The 24,302-nt window shown below is 37.7% G+C and overlaps 1 protein-coding gene across 6 annotated transcripts in view; it reads left to right on the forward strand.

Moving 5' to 3' along the window:
• RBMS3 (RNA binding motif single stranded interacting protein 3) overlaps nt 1–24,302 on the forward strand; it is a 672,596-nt gene that overhangs the window by 638,177 nt on the left and 10,117 nt on the right. For all 6 annotated transcript variants that reach the window (XM_008709549.2, XM_040636892.1, XM_008709575.1 and 3 more), the window contains one exon: nt 21,739–21,819. In XM_008709549.2, the coding sequence (XP_008707771.1) occupies nt 21,739–21,819 (81 nt within the window). The remainder of the gene's footprint in view (nt 1–21,738; nt 21,820–24,302) is intronic.

Here is a 24,302-nt window from a genome sequence, read left to right on the forward strand (position 1 = left end):
CTGGTTTCTCTTAAATAGGATTTTCAGCCATGATCAAACAAGGCACCGTTTCATTTAGCAGGAAAGTTTCTGCTCTCTCCCTGTCTCTCTTTCTCATTGTGTTTTGTCCTAATTTATCCTGGCAGTCTGTAAGGAACTTAACTAATGTTTCCTAATGACATTGAAAATTCTTGAAGATTAACAGTGTTCATAGGGATAAAATATCAATTTGTCTTTTAAAAACTTCTCTCTTTGATTGTTCCTATCTGTGGATTTTAGTTTCTTGAATTCCTTACCCTCAAAGAGATGTTTTTCCTCTTGATTTTTCTTGCTATAAAACCGGCTATAAATATAAAATAAGCAGCCATTCTGTTTGGGTTTATTTTTTATTATTATTCTTTTAGCATTCATGCAGATAAAACTCCCCTGTTATTTTCATTCCTTTAGGAAATTATGTTTGATTGATGGCCTTGAACTTGGCTAGTTTAGGCAAGATTTGAGGATTTTTTTAATCCCCTAAACGCAATTGAATTATTTTGCCCCTAGCTGATAGTATAAGGTGTCTGTTTGCATTAAAACTTCCACCACTGGCGTTTGTACTTATCACCCAAGCCATTTAAGGCTTCAAGTTCATTTGAAGAATTAATTCCATGTGATATTAAAGCACATACGTGTGTATAAGGCCTAGTTTCTAAAATACCTTTCCTTGGGAAGTTCCTCAAGAGTGGAATGCAACCACTCAACCACAGTAAAGCACATCAACCTCATAGGACTTCTTCTGTAATCACTAATTTATATATTTAAAACAATGAGTATTAACATAAATAATACAACCAAAGAGTTCTTGTTAAACACGGAAAGTGCAGTTTTTGTGTTCCCTTCTGCAGTGACCTCCTGTCACCACTTTTTCTCACCATAGTCCACTCTCAGTGACCACACAGGAGGAGAAGACACGAGAACATGACAGCACAGCACAAGTAACCCATCCCATGCCAGCGCTGGGCAGGCAACACACAGTGAAGGGAGGAATATAGCTTTGAGGAATATCAGCATTTAGATCCCAGCCGCTCAGTGCTTTCTCTGGGCCTCTCTGGAGCGGAAAAGGCAGTTGATACTCTTTGAGCTTGATGAGAAATTAGAAGAGTCACAATAGAGACTTCATTCTACTCATTTTCTAGGATTCCAGGTTTACGACTTCACATTTTCCATTCTCTGCCATTGGTTCTCAAGATGTGGTCCTAGACCAGTAGCATCAGCACCTCCCCAAAACTTGTTAGAAACACAACACTTAGGCCCAATATCATTGTCTCTTATAAGTCGTCCGGGTGATTATGATGCTCACTCAAGATTGGGAACCTCTTCAAGCCAGTCAGCCAATCACAGGCAGATGAAGGGGGTATAAAGTTGGACTAACTAAGACAATGGAAGGAGCAAAACTGATGGTGGAATAAAAGAAGAATGTTCATTGTCCTCCATTATTCAAACTCTTTTCTTCCTCCCAGAATTCTATTGTACATCGTTGCTGTCTTGTTTGATTTCCTTCTTTCAGTGTGATTTTTTTTTTAAACCATCAACATTTGACTTGGAATATGAGTCTAGTGGCTCCTTTGGGGAGAACCTGAGAAATCCCTGTGTGAATTTATGCAGTCTACTCAAACTATCAGGATTCATGGCCTATAATGATAGATTTAGGAAATCCTTGGAAATGAAATCAAATGAATGGGCATATTTCCATGGTGTGCACATTCACTACGGCATGGTTAGTTACTCAAGTTAGTTACGTGGTTACTTCAGGGAGGTCTTAGTAATGTTAAAGCTCTATTCTAAAAGGACCAAGACTCATATGCAATATATATAAATATATAGAAGCAATCATACCATATCAACAACCATCTGCCTCTCCAGCACATTCCTTTGAGCCTCTAGTAATTAGAAAAGTGACTAAATTGGCCCTTTTTATTTTCCACTGGTGTCAAATACAGCTAAAAGGATTACACTGTACTTGGATACTAAGGCTCTTTTTGTAACTGGCAGCATCTAATCCTGATTATTTACTGTTTATATTAATAAAATATGAAAAAGTAGAAACAGAGCTTTCAACTGAGTTCCCAATTTCACACCCAGGATGACCTTCATTGTCCACAGACTCACTGTGACTCATTGCTAATGAGGACAGTTGTACTTTTCTCTCCTCCTGTCCATGAGCCCCACCCCCTCTTTTTGCCAGTGCTGCAGAAAGAATCCTGTGTACAACTGGGAAGGGTGGTTTTTACCTACATCCCATGCCTTTACAATTGTTTACAATTCCTTTGGGGATACACACACACACACACACACACACACACACACACACACGTATACATATATATACATACACATATACACGCTCACACACATATATATGTCTCTGTTTTACTTTCCTGTTCTTAATGCAAGATTAAACTCCAAGGAAGAATGATAGAAATACCGAGTACAGAATTTGAATGTATCACTTAAACTTGATTAATCTTTTAGTCATTATGTGAAATATAGATTTCCTAATGGAACGTATTTAAGCATAACTTCCCAAACAACTCCTAGGGTAGCAGATCTAAAATTTTGTGGCGTATTAGAATCACTGGGGGAGCTTTAAATATCCAACCACCCAGCCTATGCTCCAGGCTCATTAGATCAGGTTATCTGTAGGCGGGACCCAGGCACCAGTATTTGGTTAGAGCTGTCCAGGTGATTCCAATGTAAAGTCAAGCTTAAAAACCAGCGTCCTTGAGAATGCACCTCAGTCTCCTGAAATGTTGATGTACCTAAAAAAAAAAAAAGAAAAAAAGAAAAGGTCTAAGGTCCAGCACATTTGGGAAATGTAGCAAACTGCATTTGTCTTCCTAGAGATGCTTACACATTCACAATAAATATTTGCCTGTTAAACACTGAGAAGTCCTGAAGGGGAAGAAATGGTGGATGTAAAGAAGGAAGGAGGAAAAGAGAGAAAGGGACCCTCACCCCCATGATAAACAAAAATATCTACATAGCTTGGTTTATCCCCTCCTTTTTCAAACTTGTTTACTCAGAGATAACTTTGTATGTGGAACACCTGTCAAAAAACCCTTGGAACACTCCTTTTAGGGAAAAGAATTTGGAAGATCCTGAATCAAAGGAATCTACAGTGAAGGCTTTTCTTACAATGCCTATTAGAGAAGACCTGGCTACATCCAGCTTTGCTTCACTCCTATGTAACATTTGATATTTAAAATAACTTATTGAGATGGCCAACATATCCATGAAAAGATGCTCAACACCACTCATCATCAAAGAAACGTAAATCAAAAATGAGCTATCTCCTCACACCTGTCAGAATGGCTAAAGTCAACAACACAAGAAACAACAGGTGTTGGTGAGGATGTAGAGAAAGGGGAACCCTATTGCACAGTTGGTAGGAATGCAAACTGCTGCAGCCATTGTGGAAAACTGTATGGAAGTGCCTCAAAAATCTGTATGGAAGTACCCTATGATCCAGTAATTGCACTCCTGGGTATTTATCCAAAGAATACAAAAGTGCTCATGCAAAGGGATACATGCACCCCTATGTTTATAGCAGCATTATTTACAAAATCCAAGGTATGGAAGCAGCCCAAGTATCCACCAATCGATGAATGGATAAAGAAGATGTGGTATACATCTACAATGGAATATTATTCAGCCATAAAAAAGAATGAAATCCTGCCATTTCCAATGACATGGATAGAGCTATAAAGTATAATGCTAAGGGAAGTAAGTCTCAGAAAAAAAAACAAATACCATATGATTTCACTGATGTGGAATTTAAGAAACAAACAAACAAACAAACAAAAAACAAGCAAGGGGGAAAAAAGAGAGAAAAAGTCACCCCAAGAAACATACCCTTAACTATAGAGAACAAACTGATGGTTACGAAAGGGGGCAGGGAGGCAGGGTTGTTGGTGAAATACGTGATGGGGATGACGGAGTGCAGTTGTCCTGATGAGCACTGGGTGATGTATGGAAATGTACACCTGAAACTAATATAACACTCTGTTAACTAACTGGAATTAAAATAAAACTTTAAAAACAGAAGAAAGATAAAGTAATGTATTGAGTTTAACATTGGAGTTCAGAAATTATACAAGATATCTGATAGAAATAGGATACATGGGTCACAAGCGCTACATACAATTTAGATGAGAAAAGTCAGTGTCCCAAGATTAACCTAATAAATAAGTTGAATGAGTGGTATCCAGAGAAATCCAACCTTTAGTTACACTGGGAAGGTGTGGGGAATCCAGTCAGGTAGGAAAGCCGAGTGATAGGATAGCAGAAATGGTACCAGGATATAATAGCTCTAGTATTTAGTGGTATTTGCAGAGTTAGTACAAATAAAGTGATAGTTTGGGACCAATCATACTCCATTATATATTCTCTGCTCCTAGGCTTTTCTAAGAACTGTTTCAGAACTTTTCTTATCTCTGGGGCCTATCCAATCAACTAGAGTAATCTTACAGTTCTTTCTTTTGTCAAAACTGACCTGAGCCTGTTTCTCAGGATTTCTTCACCTCCTTCCTGAGGGCCTATTATACGGTATAAACTACTAATTTCTCAATGTGTTAACATTTAACCCTGGTACTGGAATGTCAGGCACTGTGGCAGATTTTTCCACATTAAGCTGCAAGGCAGATGTGGAATAGCGGCGGCCATTTTCCGTAAGTTCCCTCAGAGATCTCAGAAAACTCTGCTAACTAGAATCTCCTATTTAGGAAATGGTCTTGAGATACTGTAAATAGTAATGAAAAGTATTTGAAGTAATTAGGCTAACTGAATTTGGGTAAATGTTTAAAAGAGACGGCCAACTATCAATGTCAGAGCAGTTTCCATCAGCAACTTTTATTGACGGGATGAGAGAGGATAAAATGCCTAACAGGCAGAGTAACACAGCAGCCTCTGTTACCCTGGCCTGCTGTGGTTTTGGCCACTTCTATCCAAGCTGATAATGTTGTGGGGTTTTTTTTTAACTCTTTTTCTCTTTTGCCTAACTTCTTCTTTTAAATTCATATGACCTCCCCAACCACAGGAATATTTAAACATCCGCTCACAATGGTTTAATTTAACGGCTCAAATGATGTCACTAAAGACCTGTTTTCTTTCTGCATAGCTGATGTCATCTACATTCCACAGCCTCGCATCTGACATACCCTATCCCGCTCCCCTGTCCTGGTAGCAGAGTGGCTGTCCCAGCGATGACCCCATATACTCACACTATCCTCTGCCAGCAAAGGGCAAAAGTCATTTCTAGAAATCTCCACCAAAAAAAAAAAAAAAATTTCTTTCCCAGAAGCTTCAGTAAACATCTTCTGTAGTCTCGCTGATTCTGAAAGTTTACTCTCATCCACTCCACTACTGTGGAGTTAACTGCATTTTAGCTACATGGTTGGCAAAGGGCAACATAAGGGTTCTCAAAGGAAATCCAGGTTCCTATTGAGAAGGGGGAATGGCTGCTGAGTGGGTAAGAAAAAATGAGGCCTACACCTTCCTTCTTGTCATTGTTCGTTTCTTTTCTCTAGAATGTGTGTTTATTATAACTTGTGATCTTGAGTCACAGTTTAGTCATTGATCCCTCTTTTTAAGTTTCTCTTCTTGTTTTGTAAATATCCTTCAGATAAGAATTAAGGGTCATTTTTAAGAAATTCCAACACATATATTTTTATTTTCTGTAAGTGGGCATGAAATTCATGAAAGAGGACATTGGTTAAACATAGTTGCATCTCATAAATATTTTTGAACGGTGTGTGGGAAACACAATTCCTTTGGTCAAAGGAAAGAGAAAAACAGGCCCAAAACTGTTGAAACATCTGTAGTTAATGTTCTAGGAAAATAGTGTCCATAGTAGCCTTTCAGTTAGTGAAGGAATGTCCCCAGGCTCTGAATAGAAACTAAAGTCTTCTAGGATAAAGAAGTCAAGAACAGATGAACTAAGTGGGACCAAGCCAAGGAAAATCAGGACGTAAAAATTAAAAATAGTGTTATATCTACATTGATTTTTCTCTCTATGTGTCTTTGGTTACCTTACTTCCTCTGTTGTCTTACTTCTGGTCCTTTTGTTTATTTAGTTTTTATATCCATTAGTTTTATTTCCTGTTGGAACTGCTTTTTACATGCTTATGTCCGTGATCAAACCCTTTATTTCTTATTTTTCCAGTGGATGAGAAAATATTAAGATTTAGGGTAACTTTTCAGCCCTTCCGAGTTGACCATACTCAATTTTACCTTCTTTGTTTAAGAATGTTTACCCAAATGTCACTGGGTCCCCCAATATTTTTAAACCAGATAGGATTGGCTGGAAACCCCAATTCCATACCCATTGGAAGTCCACATCTTTCCAAAATAGGTAAACATTTCTAGGGTATTATAGGCACCTCTGTCTGCTCTCTGTATTCTGCATTGTGTTAATTCAGATGTGAGTTTACCACCTTTCCAGTTTTCACAAAAAATCCTATTCAGAATAACATTCATGAACTCTTGGGCATGCTCAGTAATGGACACATAATGGGCATTTAAACAATCTCAAATTGATTATGAAGTTGCATCCCTGTGCATGAAAAGTCCTTTCGCCACTTCCCCATGGTGGGATTTTGCCCACTCTTCTTCCCTTCTATATCCTTAGGCTCATTCTGCTCATGGGCATCTCTCCCCATCTCCACTGCCACCCTCATGGTGTTTCCTCTGGCTCTCCCTTTTTCTCCCACTTCATCTCTTTAGAACTCTCTTTTCATGTTGGGTGAGTGTCTGCCATCCATGCCTTTAGGGCCCTATGTCCACCCCAGGTGTCTCAATGTAATTTCTATGAGAAAATAAATAAGCATTTCCTGCCTAAGCTGATTTCTGATCCTAAATATTAAGATAATGAAAGTTTTGTCTTATCATAATAATAACACCAACAAAAATAAAACCAATAATAGTGACAGTTCTTATCTCTTGGGTTCTTAATAGGTACCCAGCCCTGTGCTAAGAGCCTTGTGTGCATTATTTCGTTAATATTTCCAAGAAACCTTTAAAGAATTTTACAAGAAAACTGAGATTTATAGATACAAACCTAGGTCTTTCTCAACCATCATGCTAAACACTGTAGACATATTTTCCTAGTTTTATGGGTTGTTATTATTATTAGAGACTTTAGATTTCTTTCATATTGCCCTGAAAATCAAATGGAAAATTATTTCTAAATCCCTATTGTTAAATAGGTAATGATTATTTTTAAAAAACAATCTTTATGTAGTCTTACACTCATGCTCAAATTGAGAAATCCCTTTGCAATGTGTATCGACAACTGTCCCAAAAAAATGAGGTTTCCACTTTTTAAATTTGTGAATACATACATATTTACTGTAAACATCATTATCTTTATCATTCATTTGCTAAATTTGAAGCCTAGTGTTAGAGTCGTTTATTTTTTAGATGCTCTTCAAACTGATATGGTAAACTATGAATCAACCCCCAAATCATCTTATTGTCAAACATCTAGATGCCAGGAAGTAAAACAAACAGAATGCAAACATTAAATAAGGATATTTCTTATGTGTTAAAGAGCACCAAAAATACTGTATTAATGTTAATGTGCTCAAAATAATAGCAACAGCAAAAACAAAGAACAGGAAACAAAACCAGAAGAAAAGTATTTTAGTTTTGCTACTAGATTATTTTATGGGTGGAAGGTTTGGCTGTCTTTCAGAGAAGCTTTTCTGATCAACACTAATGATAAGGAGAGTTATGATAGGCATCCTTTCTCCCTGTCCATTAAGAAATTGTGAAAGCACTTGTGATTCGGAGTAATAATACCAATGGTGGTTTCTGAAAAGCATTTTCAAGATTCATTCATTTTGTACAGTTCCGTACAGAGAACATTTGCTTAGGCTTAGACTGAACTTGAATTCAAACTTTCAACTCTCTAGAATGAATGGCCTCTAGTATTGAACAGGTGGGAAAAAAAGAAGAAAGTCTATTTAGATATCCAACAAGTAATAGTTTTAGCATGACTTACAGGCATTCATTCATCAGGCTGTGAAACCATCTGAGATCTCACCTGGCCTGGCTGGAACCTGGAGGTGAGCAAATGCCAACAGGCTTCTCTCTCTGGTCTCTGGAATCACCATTCTAATTCAGTTGGCTGGGGCTTCCACCTTCATCTAGTCTTTATCATCAAGATACTCCATACTGCTTGCCCAATGGATCACCCATTTACTGCTGACCTCCTATGCTATCTTTTTCTCTGTGTCTTTCTGAAAGCACTTTGTAAAACACAAAGATAAATTCCCCTACATCCTCATGAAAAATTATTTCTTCTTCATGTCTCACCTAAAATCTGTTTTCCTCAACCACCTTCTTAGATACAGACTTTACTTTCTCCTGTGACCAATGGAGCTGGAAGGAGGGGTTAGCAGTCTTTTACATCACTATTGCCTCTTGTATACAGCGTGCAAATTCCTTCTTTTAATGACATTGCCACGGGATGTTATCCTTTTCCTCTTCTTTTTGCTATCATTCATTGATCTCCTTGCCAACCCCCACATTCAGTATGGCCTTTTGTCACTAGTCTCCTCTTGCTTCCAACTCCTGCCTCATTATTACCGTGGTGTCAACATCCCTTCACCTTCTTGATAATTCAATGACCTTTACCTTATGTAACTCCAGCCCCCCATGTCAAAGGCCACATTATAGATCTAACCATAGTGGCTGCCTCTTTAAAATCTTAAAGCCCTCATAGTTGTTAATCAGCATTTCATTCTTGCATCTCTCCTTTTCTGCTGCATCCATCAACTTTCCCTATTCCATTTCTTTCCCTGTCCAGCCAAGAAAGCATTGTGTGTTGCTTCACCTGTTCTCTTGCCAGGACCCTCACTACCACCATTAATAATAATGATGGGACTTGAATTTTTTCTTTTATCCTGGGTCATCTCTCTCTCTAATGCTCTGATGAAACAATTCCAAATATTTACCTTTCAGCGTATCCCAGTGAAAAGATTTCACTCATTTTCCCTTCTGTTCACAAGCATGCTGACCTTATTCTCCCTGAGTTTCTAGTGCTCTCCCTGAAAAATCCAATGGTCACTTAATGCAGGTGAGATGTTCTCACTCAGGCTTGAAGCAGTCTTTGGAATATGGATTCCTGAGCGAATCTGGCGTTTTCTTACAATTTGGGGTTTCCAGTATCTGAAGGCCTGAATCAAGAGTCTCCACCAATATTGGGTATTTTCTATTAAAGAACTTTGGTGGGTCTTAGGAAAGTCTCATCTCTACTCTTTATAATAATTTTCATTAGTATTCTTTCATGCCATAATGTGCTTCCAAACTTGAAGACACACTATAAGCACATTTTGTCTACTAATTCATTTATGGCATAGGCATTGTATTAGGGTTCTGTACAGAAACAGAACTAGTAGGAGATAGATAGATGATGATAGATAGATGATAGATAGATAGATAGATAGATAGATAGATAGATAGATAGATAGATAATAGATAGATAATAGATAGATAGATAGATAGATAGATAGATAGATAGATAGATGATAGAATACATAGAGAGATAGATAGACAAAAAGGTAACTTATTATAGGAATTGACTTACATGGTTTTAGAGGCCAAGAAACCCTACAGTCTGTGGTCTGCAAGCTGAAGAACCAGGTAAGCTGGTATAATTCATTCCAAATCTGAATCAGGGAGCCAGTGCTGTAAACTCCCAGTCTGAAGCCTGAGAATCAGGGGACCACTGGTGTAAGTCCCTGAGTCGAAAAACCATAGAAGCAAGAGCTCCCGTGTCTGAAGGCAGGAGAATGGATGTCTCAGGTCAAGAAAAGTAAGAGAACTTTTGCCCTTCCTCTACTTTTTTTTTAAGTCTACTCAAGCCCTCAGGGAGTTGGCTGATGCCCACCCACATTGGTGAAGATGATCTTCCTTACTTAGACTACCAATTCAAATGTTAAATTTTCTGCAGAAGATCCTCCCAGACACACTCAGAAATACAATTTTCCCAGCTATCTGGGCATCCCTTAGCCCAGTCAAGTTGACACATAAAACAAATCATCACAGGCGTCAAGACGAAAACAAAAGATTAGGATTTCTGTGCTCTTCCCTAAACAACTGTATGGCTCCTGTGGGTTATACAGCTTGAGCACCCAGAGTGCTGAATTATGCATCCATTTTTGCAGTCATTCATTCATTCATTCAATAATTGCATATTCGGTGCCAACCATGATGAATCAGCCATAGTGCCTCTAGAAGCTTTCAGGGTTTGAGTGATAAGAGCTGTAGCGGAAGTACAGATAAAGAGCTGTCAGATGTCAGAGGAGAGAGATCACTTCCAAATTAGGGATGGAAATGAGGCTTCAATAGGAATTTAGCATCTAGACTCAGTTTGAGAAACAGGTATTCGATGGGGGTCATGAGTGGATAGAAAGAGGTTAGAACACGGTGGAAAGCAAAAGGCACAGAGGAAGGAAGTTACAAAAGGAGTACTTATCACTGTGGGCAGGCAGATTTGGGTAAAGCCAAGTGTAAGTCAGATGTTATAGGTCACAACGATGCTATGAACTCAGTGCAAGTAGGTTGAAATTTACCGCAAGATAACATTCTTCATCTCTCCACTGTTTGACAGCTGTCATCAAACAAACTATTCTCCAATTCTTGTGGCGAGGAGTGGAATCTGGACTCTGGCACCAGAAGGTCTATTTCCCTCCAATCCTCTCATCTTTTTGCATTTGGCTCTTTTCTTTGAATGCTTCATATCCTTGGAGGAAAGAATGATAACATCTATAGCCAGGCAGAAACTCCTCCATTATGTTTTTGTATTACCAACGTTACATATGCTCATAGAGGTACAGCAGTGCCATGTAAATCTTTGGTTTTTCCTAAATATGAACACTTCCTAGAAGTATTTTTCTCAAATAGCTTCATGCCCAGTTCCTGTCAATTGCTCTTCTTTCCTCCTTATTTGGAATGTTGATCCTTCTTTTCCTTTCTTTCCCCTTCCACCCTGTTCTCCTTCATTTGCTCCCCATCCGTATGGCTCAATCTCTAATATGAATATTCTAACGAGCCGAATAGGTCAAGCTTCTTCTCTGAAGGTTTCTTCACTGAAAAACAAACACATCAAAAACGAACGTGTTTATTGACTCTTGTAGAGACTGGATTCTTTCAAAGGATATTGTAGGGTACCCTCAACATTTCCTCTTGTTGTGTCTACTGCAGTCCACTGGGATGACTGGCATTCACAGTGTGTGGGCCTGAGATGGTTGAGAGGAAATGTTTTGGGTGCAAATGGAATTTACAGTGTGTGTGGCACCCTGGATCAGTTCCCTTCCTTCAGCCGAAGTGTCTTTACTTAGCTCAAATTACTGCGTTAGTCACAGACTTAAACAGAAAACAACAGAGTTTCCATTGAGGACTTCTTAGTTCACTTATCTATCTTCTTGACAAAGTCCTTCAGTTCTTTTATTTCAAAAATAAATAAATAAATAAATATTTAAAAAATTTAAAAACCTGGTTTCCTCGAGAAAAGATTAAATGAGTTTGAAGAAGCTGAGGATATTTGTTGTTGGGCTGTGTGTTCCTATAAGTTTATGAAAGAACCATCTAGATAATAGGTCCGTCAGATCATTTGTTAAGTGAATTCTTCTTGATACTTTCAAATTTAGAGATTGATTTAAATAAATGATTTGACCTCAGTAGCCTCTCTCATTTGAAAAGGTCACCACTTTACAGAGACTTTTAATTCTTTACCATCAGTAAATCATTCTAATATGCAAGAACAGTAGAGAATGTTAAACAAAAAAGAAGCCATAAATCAGAAATTCAAATGCAAAATGGAAAGACTAACAGAGGAAAAGTAATAGCAATGCAAAGATCAACTTGCAAAGATTTCATTTGCCTCTCTGTTCTCAGGTATTGCGGTGAATGTAAGATTGGCAACAATGAACAATACATAAAATAAAATAGCTTCATATACCTAAGATCAGAAAATAGGAATAAACTATCCAGAACTCCCAGTGGGTTAGTAGCAAAATCTATTTCTCCTAGGTTCTGTCACATCGTATTGCCCAATCCATGTTTCAACACTATCATATATGCTCACTTAAAACCTGGCACATAAAAGAGGCTCAGTAAAATTGTATTGGATGTTGCTAATAAGTGAATTAAGAATATATATCTATCATTGGAATTTCATAATGGCGCACCTTGGTCTCTCATTTCCCGACTTCCTTGCTTCTGCTCATCTTTTTTCTACCCTACCCTAGAATTTGTTATTAGCAATCACTAGGCCAACTCCAAATCTCAATTTTGAAAATAACTCAATTTCAAACTGACCATTCTCTGACTACCACCTCCTTCCCTCTACAACCACTTTAAAATAACAACCCTCATTGCAATAATTCTTTGACACCATTAAGCCTGCCTACCTGCTTATTACCTGCCACTTTGTCAGGATCGGTTTTCTCATTCATTTGCTCACTTCCATGCCTAGTTTAGATCTTATACCAGAACACTGCAATCACTTCCTTTCCTGTGTCCTCACCTCCCCTGCTCACTTTTCCTCCTGGTAAAACGTTGATCCTGCTTGCATCTAATTCTCCGTCTGCCCCATTCCTTTGAACAGCTAAATGTGGCAAGAACAAAGCCTGCCACCAATGCTGCCAAGTTTCACAGTACTTTTATGAGCACACAACTTAAATGGGACCTCAGCACTGCCCAGAAATCTTATTGCATATCCCTGGTCCATTTGCTCTCACTCTCCAAGACAACCATGTCATACCTTCTCCCAAACCTACCACCTCTCACTTGCACCTCACACCTTGCCTCAAAAAATAGAAACAATGACAAAATAGCTTAGATACCTTACAAACCTCCCAAACTTGTGTCTGAATCCACTCAATCTAGCCTGTTTACATGGATAAGTTGGCCCTGCTGTCCCCTAAGGTCAATCTTTCCTTTTCTCTGTTGGTCCTTTTTTCTTTCCTGTGAACTCCTTTAGAGAATATAAACTAGGTACAAAAGAATGCACAATTCGTAAGTTTACAGCTCAGTAAGTTTTAGAAAGTGTAAAGTGGTGGATACTCATCTATGTACCACCTATATCAAGATACAAAACATCCTGTTATTACAGAAGCCTCTTTTGCGTCCCTGCCCCTTTATTATCCCCATAAAAATACCTACAACCCTGATCTCTATCAACGCAGATTTGTTTTGATTGTTTTTGAACTTTAAGTAAATAGAATCCTACAATGCAAAGCTTTTTATGTTTACCTTTTTTAAAATCAAAATTAATCTGTGAGATTCATCCATATTTGTAGAGCAAGGGGTCTTTTATCATTGCTTGTATCATACAATATAAATATATTACAATTTATTAATTCTACTGTTGAGAGACGTTTAGGTTATTTCTAGCTTGGAGCCATTATAAATAATGCTGCTCTAAATATCTGGCACCTATCTCTTGGTGTACATTTGAAATAATTTCTATTGTGCATATACCTAGGAGTGGGATTGCTCGTTCATAGATTCTGTAAATCTTCTGCCCAACAGTTTTACAGAGTGGATGTACCAATTTATGCCCCTACTAATGGTGTATGAGAGTTCCAGTTGTCTGCATTCTCTCCAACACTTGGTATTGTCAGTCTTTTTCATTTTTGTCCTGCTGGTCAGAGTATAGTGTTATATCATAATATTTTTAACTTGCATTTTCCTGATGACCAGTGAGTGAGGTTATGTATTCTTATGCATACTGGCCATTTGGAATTTAGATATTCTCTTTCCTGAAGTGTCTGAGTGTACAAGATTTTTGTTTTGTTTTTTAATTGAACTTTTTATTGAGATTTTGTAGATTCACACGCAGTTGTAAGAAATCATGTATAGAGAGAACCCTTGTACAATTGCCTCAATTTCCCCCAATTGTCATATTTTACAAAATTATAGTATAATATCACAAGCAGGATATTGACATTGATACAATCTATAAATTTCATTCAGATGTCCCCAGTTTTACTTATACTCACTTGTGTGCACTTTCTATACAATTTTTACCTATATAACTTTTTTAGCCACCACCACAGTCAAGATATTGAACAGTTTCAGTATCACAAGAATCCTTCTGTTGCACTTTTATACCTATACATGCCTCCCTATTAGTCCCCTATGCCCATGTCTAATCCTTGGCAACCACTAACTTGTTCTCCATTTCTAAAATGTTATCATATAAAAAATGTTATATACATAGACTCACACTATATTATCTTTTAGGATTCTTTTTCTTGCTAACCATAATTCCTGGGAGATTCATGTAAGTTGTTGTGTGTATTAATAGTTCATTCAAACTCATTTTTAAAAATTCAGTGTTCAGTCTTCTTACTGATTGTGGATCTTTTTTAAAAAATATACATTTATAAGCTTTGTCAGATATATGTACTGTAAATATCTTTTCCTTGTTTTCTGATAATTAGCAGTTCTTAGTTTTAATGAAGCCCAACTATCAATATTTTCTTTTATTATTAGTTCTTTTTCAGTCATGTTTAAGAAATCTTTGCTATTCTCAATTTCATGAATGCTTTCTCCTAATTTCTTTAGAAAACTATATTGAAATACCTTCCAAATTTATACCTATGATCAATCTCAAAGTAATGTTATATATAGTATGAGGCAAGAATCAAGGATCATTTTTCCTATAGAGAGATATCTAGCTGATACAGTATCATTTATTAAAAAGATCATTCTTGCCTACATTGAATTATGGTGATACTCTTTCTCTCCTTGCAACAATACCACAATATCTTAATTGCCATGATTTTTTAGTAAATCTTGATATCTACTAGTATGCATCCTTCAACTTTTTCTTTCCCCAAATTTTCTTGGATATTCTGGGTCTCTTGCCTTTCTGTATAAATTCTAAAGTGAATTTGTTGACTTCTACCAAGAAACGTACTTGGATCTCAACTGGAATTACATTGAATTTATCAATTCTTTTCAGAAGAATTAACATTTTAACAAGATTGAGTCTTCTGATCCATGTATGTGATATATCTCCTCATTTATTTAGGTCTTGTTTAATTCTTGTCATCAATGCTTTCTAATTTTCAGTATAGAAGTTTTCATGCCTTTTCTCAAAGTTATTTCTAGGTATTTGATTTTCTTGATGCTACAAATATAGTATCATTTTAAATTTCATTTTTAATTGTCTGAGGCTAATATATAGAACTAGTTTTTTTTATTAACATATCCAGCAACCTTGCTAACTTCCCTTGTTAATTCTAATAATTGTTTTTTAAATCGATCAATCAATAAAGCAAATATTTTTTTTAAAAATTGAGAGGGTAGAAGGAATTCATGATGCCTATATAGAGTTATATGAAGTTCAAATTTTAGACAGAGTTTCTCAATTGGCTACATTTCCACAGTATTATATCTTATTTTTATTACTACCACAGTGATCTGTGCACAAGCTCGAGCCTAACAGACTTTGGATTTTTCCAATACATTCACGAAAATTCCTTTCTCTGCAAAACTGAAAGCCTCCTTAGCCTGTGATTATATGGGAATGACTACTTCTCCCTGTTGTGCAGCGGATGAGATTTTGTAAATTTCCAAGCTGAGAACAACTTCCAAGACTCTTTCCTTGTTACTCTTCTTGCTATGTGTTGACAAAAAATGGTGCCACCCCAGAATACAATGTTGACAATGTTTATTTTTTTTAATAATTTAATGCACACCACTCTGTGGATTATGTTTAGTACTATTCCAGGGAACTGCGTGAATAGTATAGATTACATACTCCTAAGAATTCTGGGCTTCCATTTTTATCAAGCCATCCAGTGGCCATCTTTCCTCCTTGAGGTTTTTACTCCTAATAAGTGAAGTATATGCTGCTATCTGTATTCACCTCCACCTACTCTTCAGGCATAATTATTTCGTTTTTCACAACTGTCTACTTTGTTATTTCTGTTAGTATGTACCTACTTTATAAATTCATACTAGCACAAAACATCATGAAAGCATTCATTACTATTATTCTGGATGAGGATCCACTTCATTCTCCAACGTTTTACTGACAGAAGTAGAAAGAATATAGGAAGAATGTACAGTGGGGGCCCATATAGGGATCCAGCCTAGTGGACACTCTTTCCTTTCAAGAAGAATCTCTCTGGCTTTCCTCCTATGGATGGTCTGTCATTCATTGAGTGGCATGGAGACTTAGAGACCTTCTTAGAATTTCACTCCAGGCAGCTATTACTGCTTAGTCAAAGCAAGCATGTAAAATGATACCAACTTGCCATCCTGGGTCCAGGTATTGCTCCCCAGCTCTGAGATGACAGAATTTTACAAATCTACACACCACAAAATACCTCTACCTGAGGTAACACCATGTCTCTCCCTCGGCCACTTACCCAACCCAGGCTGTTCTCTATATCCTTAAGCTTGCTTTGTTAGAAAAAACTTTACAGTGGATGACCTTGAAAGTAATTCGCACTGCATTCTGTTGGCATCATCTTCCATGATGCTGCTTTCTTCTGCTCAACTTCCTTTCTGAGGTGCATTTTTGCAACTTTCCTGTATCTTTATTGACTTTCCAGGTTTGATAGTATCTGGACAACTCGTCTTTCTGGAATTTGTTAAGCAGCTTGAAGAATTTTATAGCAAGGACCAGAAGCACCAATTTCAAATCTAAGCAGTATAGTGACAACTCCAAATGAGCAAGTTTGATAAATTATTTGGGGAAATTTCAAAAATTCAAATGTAGGAAATTCCTTGCTACTCCCTTGCTCTACATATTATTAAATGAAAATTTCCTCACAGGAAATATATAAAACATATTTGTTTTGCTTTGGTGGGGGAAGAGAAAGTAAATCCAGAACTAGAAATGTGAAGTTTTGTTTCCTCAGAAATAATCAATGATTTCACAGTAATAGAAACAGTTTGTCCTGACTTAAATAGGCAAAAACACAATTCCTCTCCAATTTCACCATTTTTTTCTTCTGTCTTTGTGTAACTATCTTGGTGATGCAGCGTCTAGACTTCTTGGAACAAGTGATGGAGTCTGGAATTTATTCTGTGGGTTTGAAAATGGCTATTCAGGTCTCCTTCAAACTTACATGTGAAAATCCAGTGCTTTGAGAATATGTAGAAATAATCAAGCTGTTTACCAAAATCATAAAATTTCTCCGTTCATCCCTAAACCTTGGGTTGCTACCAACAAGGAAATAACGTATGGACGTACTCCTTTTATCCGTATCATCTCATTGCAATGTGGTTCTCATCAGCCATTGTATCCAAAAAAAAAAAAAGCAAAATAATTTGTACTCATGAAAGAATGGTGGCAGATATTTTCTAGCCTTTGAGACATACCAATAAAAGAAATTAGCTTAAAGGATATACATCCATTCTTAGTATGGTTTTAATAAGTAATCCACTGGAATTTATCAAGCTGAAAGGGCAGATTTCTTATATTACAGGGCATTCTCTTAGTCTTTTGTCATTTGTTAGCTGGATAAAATAAAAGAAGTCTCTGAGGCTTCCAGATGTAAACAGTGTTTGTGCAGCCTGGATTATTAAGTCTGACTGTAGTTTATCTGTGCTCTTAAGGAAATCAAACTGTGCTTGCCGAGAAAGTTCAGAGTTATTTGTCACCAATTACCTAAAGCTGGGAGTTGATCTTACACATAGCTGGAGCCGTTTCCTGTAAGCATTTGCTCCGAATTTTACAAAGCTGTCACTTCTTGAGGCTTCACCCTAGAACGTATGTGCCTACTACTGCAGAGTTTTATTGCAAAAGTTTATCCAGAAATAATAGTCTTATGGGGCATAAAGCTCCACAGTACTGACTTGTTTAAAATAAGCCTATCCCTAATTTTCAATGTTCTCAAGCTCTGTCTATTATCTTTTCTGTGAGAACAAAACAAAACAAAAGATTTTTTTTTTCATTAAAAGATACAGCACACTGAACTGAGCTGATGTCATTCCTACTATAAAATCTCTCGGTTCTGTTCAAAGGAGTAGCTGAAGAGTAAGTTAAATTGTAAAATAAGTTAAACCCATAGGGTAGTCCTCCTGGAAGAAAGTTAGGTATTATGAGTATAAAGTAAAATAAAAAATGAATGGAAATAAAGATATTAACCAAAGGCCTATCATTCCATGTTTCTTCAATGGATCTCCAGTTTCTCCAGCCCATTAACAACGACAAACCAATTTGACGTCTATATTAGATGGGAACAATCAAAAGGAAAGTCCTAAGACCTTATTTCAAAGATAAAGAAGTAGACTGAAACGTGTCCTCAGTCATGGGTCAGAAGAACTGAAATTTATTCCTATTACACAGCATCTTATCTCAATCTGTGAAATGGGTGAGCCATCCTTCCTAGCTCACAGCATTGTTCTAAAAAGGAGTATGAATTTGTGCCATAAGCAGTTCAGTTTGGGCCACGTTAACAACTTCACTGAATGTAATAGGAGTTGTGAAAATATACTGATTCATGTCTACTGGACAAAATACAGATGAGGTTTTGAATTAACTCAGAGTTATCTGAAGAAGCTTAGCTAAGAATCACATAAAACGCTTTTCATTAACTGCACTGCCTGAGAACTCTAGTTCGGCAGGGGAGGTCTAACAGCGAGGTTGGTGAACTACTGAACTAGAGAGATAGTCAGTGTTGCTCTGAGTGACCCAGGCCATGCCCTACTTATAGTTCACAGAAATGGCTCCTGAGGGATGCAGACAGTGAAGCAGGGACAGGTCAAAGTAGTGTCCTATAGGTGAGTGCCAGTGATACAATCTTCTCATGCAAAGGATACACTCTCACTTACTGGGCCCAGTTGCAACATTTGGAATTACTAACTTTGGAATAGAAAATGCCCAAATCAATGAGGTATTCTTTTACTAGTATATTATAAATCTTGGAAAACCATGACCAGAAGGTAGAACATGAGCCCCAATAGAACCAGCTCTGGGCTCACATAAATTCACAGTTGGCAAAAATATAGTCTCCTTTTGAGATTCAATTAGAGAAGCATTTTCCAAAGTATGTTCCCTAGGGCACTAGTTCTTTTTTTTTTTTTTTAATTAACATATAATGTGTTATTTGTTTCAGGACTACGGGTCTGTGATTCATCAGTCTTACTCAACACCCAGCACTCACCACAACACATACCTTCCCCAAAGTCCATCACCCCCCAACCCCCTCCCCTCCAGCAACGAATTCTAAGCAAAATTAGTAGGTGCTACAGGAAGGAAGGAAGGAAGGAAGGAAGGAAGGAAGGAAGGAAGGAAGGAAGGAAGGAAGGAAGGAAGGAAGGAAGGAAGGAAGGAAGGAAGGAAGGGTGGTTTAATCATCTTTAGATAGGCTGCTATAAAACTCAGTTTTATTGTATGTCAATATCACAAAAGAAGATACATTCTGCAGCATTTGCCAGAATGCACTAGAACACAGCTCTTTTCTCAGCTGAGCTACCATTCAAAAATAATATATTATAGAGAATGTTCAGTTAAAGAATTTTAATAACCTGTATAAGAAAACCACCTATCTGAAATGGCCAATGAACTGTTATCCCCAAAATACTTCGTAGAGCAGTTTGTTAGCACCTGCCATAGAGCTCTAGATGTGGAATACTATTTGCTGAAAGGTGACCCCCGAGTTCTATACTTCTCTGAAAAATTGATAGTGATCAGATACCTGAGTACCTAGGTCTGCTTAAAGACACTAGGACAATAATGAGCAGAGTTGGCTAAAGTATATGTTTAAAGGTTATATAAACAAACTATGAGGCTGGTGAAATTAATATCTACAGTGAGCTCAGAATTATTAACGGCTAAGGGCATGCGAGATTTGTAACTGGAAATGGAAGGCTTTCTTCTTGTAAATTTTTCTTCAGTCCTTGGACAATTATTTATTGAGTATCAGGCATGGCATGGTGGGTTGGAAGATACAGAGACGTGAAAAGGTTGGCCCGTGCCTTTAAGGAGATGACAGTCTGGACAATTTCAGTAGAAATCTCTGGTGATTTTCAAGTGGAAACCAAAATTAATCATATCTCCAGGCCATTCAATAGTTGCTCTTGGTCCAAGTGACACGGTTGTTTTTATATAGATAGGAATTGAACTTAGTTGTCATTAGTGTTACCCAATTATTACTTGCTACATGTGGATTATAGACAAGTTTGGTTTGTTTGACTTAGGGTTGTTTCATTAAGGCTGTCTCTATTTTTAGCAAGTAGATGCAGTAAGACAGTTTTTAGTTTAGGATGGAGATACACTTATTCCAGAGTTGCTTAATTGCGATCATTCTCCATGAATACTAAACACCACCACCAACAAATGACGCTCATCTCCATTCAGATATTTCCTTTGATTCAGAACCATTACGTCGCTTGCACACTGAAAGTACCAAGATACGTAAAACATAGTAATTTAGGTTTTGCATAGCTATGCGTGGCATTTGTATTTGAACCCAGCAAATTTAGAAGAATAAAGGAGCAGAGGCTTGCAGTTTTCCATCAAAATCATATCTCTAACCCTTGTGAGTGGAGAAAACTTGTCTTCAGTAGATGATGCGGGTTCTGACGTTTTGTGATGTTGGTCAAGTTCAGGAGCTCAGGAATACAGCTGATTCCATAGAAAATTCTTTTTTTTTTTTTTAAGGATTTTATTTATTTATTTGACGGAGAGACACAGCCAGCAAGAGAGGGAACACAAGTAGGGGGAGTGGGAGAGGAAGAAGCAGGCTCCCAGTGGAGGAGCCTGATGTGGGGCTCGATCCCAGAAAGCTGGGATCACGCCCTGAGCAGAAAGCAGACGCTTAACGACTGCACCACCCAGGCGCCCCTGATTCCATAGAAAATTCTGTTCTCAAAGAGTAGAATGTTGAATTTGCAGGGGAAATGTGCATTAGACATGGGAATGTGAAATTTGGCTTATGTGGATGAGCAAGTAATTTTCCTGGGGGTCCCTTTCTGCAATGTGAAAATGCAGGTTATTCCCAATGCATGGTTTACTGAATACTCCAGCTTAGTGAAAAATGCTTTGACGGTTTCATTGTCCATCCAGATGAAGAACATTTGGAGAATTAAAGGAGTTGAAAAGAAAATACTGCCCGAGATATGAGCATGGAAGGGGGAAGGGCACAAAGGTGAAATTAATATCTACAGTGAGCTCAGAGTTATTAACAGCTATAATACTATTTCTTTGCACCTAAAAAAGTGATAGGAAAATGACAAAATCAGAACATGTGCCAATTCTGAATATTGCTCCATGTGTATCTCTTGCATTATTCCTCTATTTTTTCTTTTTTTTTTTTAGTTAGAAAAGAAATGATCGCTAACAATCTGATGATTCATTCATTCAACAAATGATTCTTTGAGAGCCTACTGTGTGATAGGTGATAGCAATAAAATGACAAGAAAAAAAAAAAGACATCATCCCTGCCCTTATGGGATGCATGTTTTAGACGTGAAACTGCCATGTTGGGATCTCAGATAAAACAGTTACAAAGACAAAGTAAGGGAAGGGGGATGATACCACACTGATACCATGGAGGCGGGCTGCTGTTCATACTGACTCAGTATGCAGAGGTCATTCTCTGCTGATAGGAACCGCCTCGTTGTTGGTTGGAATAGACTATAATAGCGCACTGGCTGCGGGCTGCACATGTCAGTTTCATGTGATATCTACTTTTCTTGCTGGTTGCAATCTCAAGTTCACGTGCGTTTTTCTTTGATTCTCTCTAGTATATGACTGCTGCCGCTCCTATGCAAGGGACCTACATTCCCCAGTACACGCCTGTGCCTCCGACAGCTGTTTCTATTGAAGTAAGTCTGTCTCTGTCTTATAGAAAGACGTAGGGATGACAAATCTCAGCCTCCGGTACCGTGGTCCCCCATAACGCAAGCAATCCTGATGTGTGGTTTTGTGCTGCTCTAAAATTTGACGTTGCAAGCTCACTTTTTGAAAGAACTCCAACATGCCTATGTTGTGCTTTGCACACGAAATAAACCAACTTGCTATAGAGGTAAGAGGGAAGTATTGGTTTTATACTTAAAGATCAGAGACCAAATCACTACCCCACTACCCCATCAAATGTTAACCACAAATACTCATAACTAGGGCAGGACAAAAAAGTTTGCAACTATGTGACTGAGTTGGCTAGTGCCTTGTTACCCAAGAGAGTGGTCCCTGGACCAGAGTCATCTTCAGCATTGCTGGGAAGCTTGTTAGAAATGCAAAGTCTGAGACACCACCTAGAATTACTGAATCAGAATTTGCATTTTAACAAGATCCCTTGGGAATCTATAGTCACATAAGTGCACCGGTTCTCACACTTTTCTGTATAGTCTTTTCTGCAATTATTTAGAGAGCTTTAAAAAATATTTATGCCTGGGTCCTATCCCCAGAGTCTGATTTATTTGTCTGCGGTATTGACTGGACATCAGGATTTTTAAAAGATCTCGGGTGGAAAAAAAAAAAAAAACCCAGGTGATTCTAATATGTATCAAAGATTAATAACTACTGCTTTAGTGAATCAACCTTGGAAAGTTTGTGGCTTCCTATAGATGAAAAAAAAAAAAAGGTTGTACCCTCTTATTGCTGTGGATACTCAAATGATGAAGTCATCTTGTCTTTAATGGAAGCTTTTTTCCTTCCTTCTCCTTTTCCATTGGGCTGAATCCATCCCCTGTACACGTTATTTTACTGGATAGAGCCAGCAAGCTACATAGAAAAGAAGGGAGCATAGAGCTATGTAGATGGTGGTAAAACACTTAGACATGTGTATTCCTGTCTAGTCCTAGCCGTTATTGTCTCTTGCCCCTCTTCCCCTTCTCCTGATGGCATTTGCCATTACGATCACAGTGCATTTCTTCCCATCAGTGGGGACTCCTCTGGAGTACATGTTATTGCTAGTCCATGAGTTGGCCAGCAACTAGGGTGCTGGCAGCACTCCACATGGAAGGCTACCACGACTTGCTCAATCTCTACAACTACGGAGATTGGGAAAATCTTCACAGAATAATTTGGATCTTACACAATGTTTGTTTTGGTATATGCTAGCTGTTTGGGAAACACGGAAGTTTAAGAGGACACCATCCTGTAATTTAGGAAACCAAAGAGGTCCAGTTTTAAATCTTTTATGTGCTCTAGACCTATGGGCCCCCAAAAGTGTGTCAGTATTAAACATGTTTTAATTGGCTTTTGAGAATTTCAGAATTTCAAAATTTCAACACTATGTGATTAAAATACATGTGGACTTTTTTTGGTTTTTTTGTTGCTATAGTAAGCATAGCTCTCCACTACACATTTGCATTTTTCCTTGTCTATACTGACATATGTATATGCTAGCCTACAGAATCTGAGCACTTTGATGACTATAAAATAATGGGACACATTTGACAGTGTGATTTATTAGAAACAGTCCAACTATAGTTAAAGAAGAAGTCTATAGTTAAAAAGAAGTCTTTCGGGTCGGGGTGCCTGGCTGGCTCAGTAGATGGAGCATGCAACTCTTCATCTCAGGGTCATGAGTTCGAGCCCCACATTGGGCATAAGGATTACAAAAAAAAAAAAAAAAGAAGAAGAAGAAGAAGAAGTCTTTCACTAAGAAAAATGGAGGTACACTTTGATGTACTGCTTTGAATTTGTGCTTATAGAGATAGCACCAATCTATTTTTTATGTAAAATACTCATTGAAAATTCACTAATATTTGCGCAAATAATTGCTGGTGGGACGTTCAGAAAAATGCATAATACCAAACAGTATATTAGGGAATAAAAGATTGAAGTAATATAGGGAGAATTTGTGGATTCTAAGGAACAATTTAAGAGACTTTTAGTTAGGGACAGAGAGTTGACCAAAAACATTTGAAACCTGACATCACTGCAGATATCCAAAACCAAGAGAATGTATTCAGAGAGATGCCCTCTCTAGGCCTCCCACCTGCCAAATAAAGCCACCTGTGCCTTGCTCGGAAGCAAACATCTATCCCTAATGATGATCAACTCCTTGTTGGCATCTGTGAGAAATGAGAGGGTGAGGGAAGTAGCAAATCAAGATTAAGGATGTTTGTTTTCTGAAACCTTGAAATAATTCTGGTTCATGTTGTAGAAAACAAAACTAAACAAAACAAATTGCTGAAGGGAAAACCTACCTAACAGTATCCTTTTAAAAGAATTCCAAGCTTTTATGTATTCTTTTCTTTTTTCTTGTCTTTCCTTTTCTTTCCCCTCCTTTTCTTTTCTCCTTTTCTTCCCTTCCCTTCCCTTCCCTTCCCTTCCCTTCCCTTCCCTCCCCTCCCCTTCC

Source organism: Ursus maritimus, unplaced genomic scaffold, assembly GCF_017311325.1.
Source record: "Ursus maritimus isolate PB19 unplaced genomic scaffold, ASM1731132v1 scaffold_20, whole genome shotgun sequence".
NCBI lineage: Eukaryota > Metazoa > Chordata > Mammalia > Carnivora > Ursidae > Ursus > Ursus maritimus.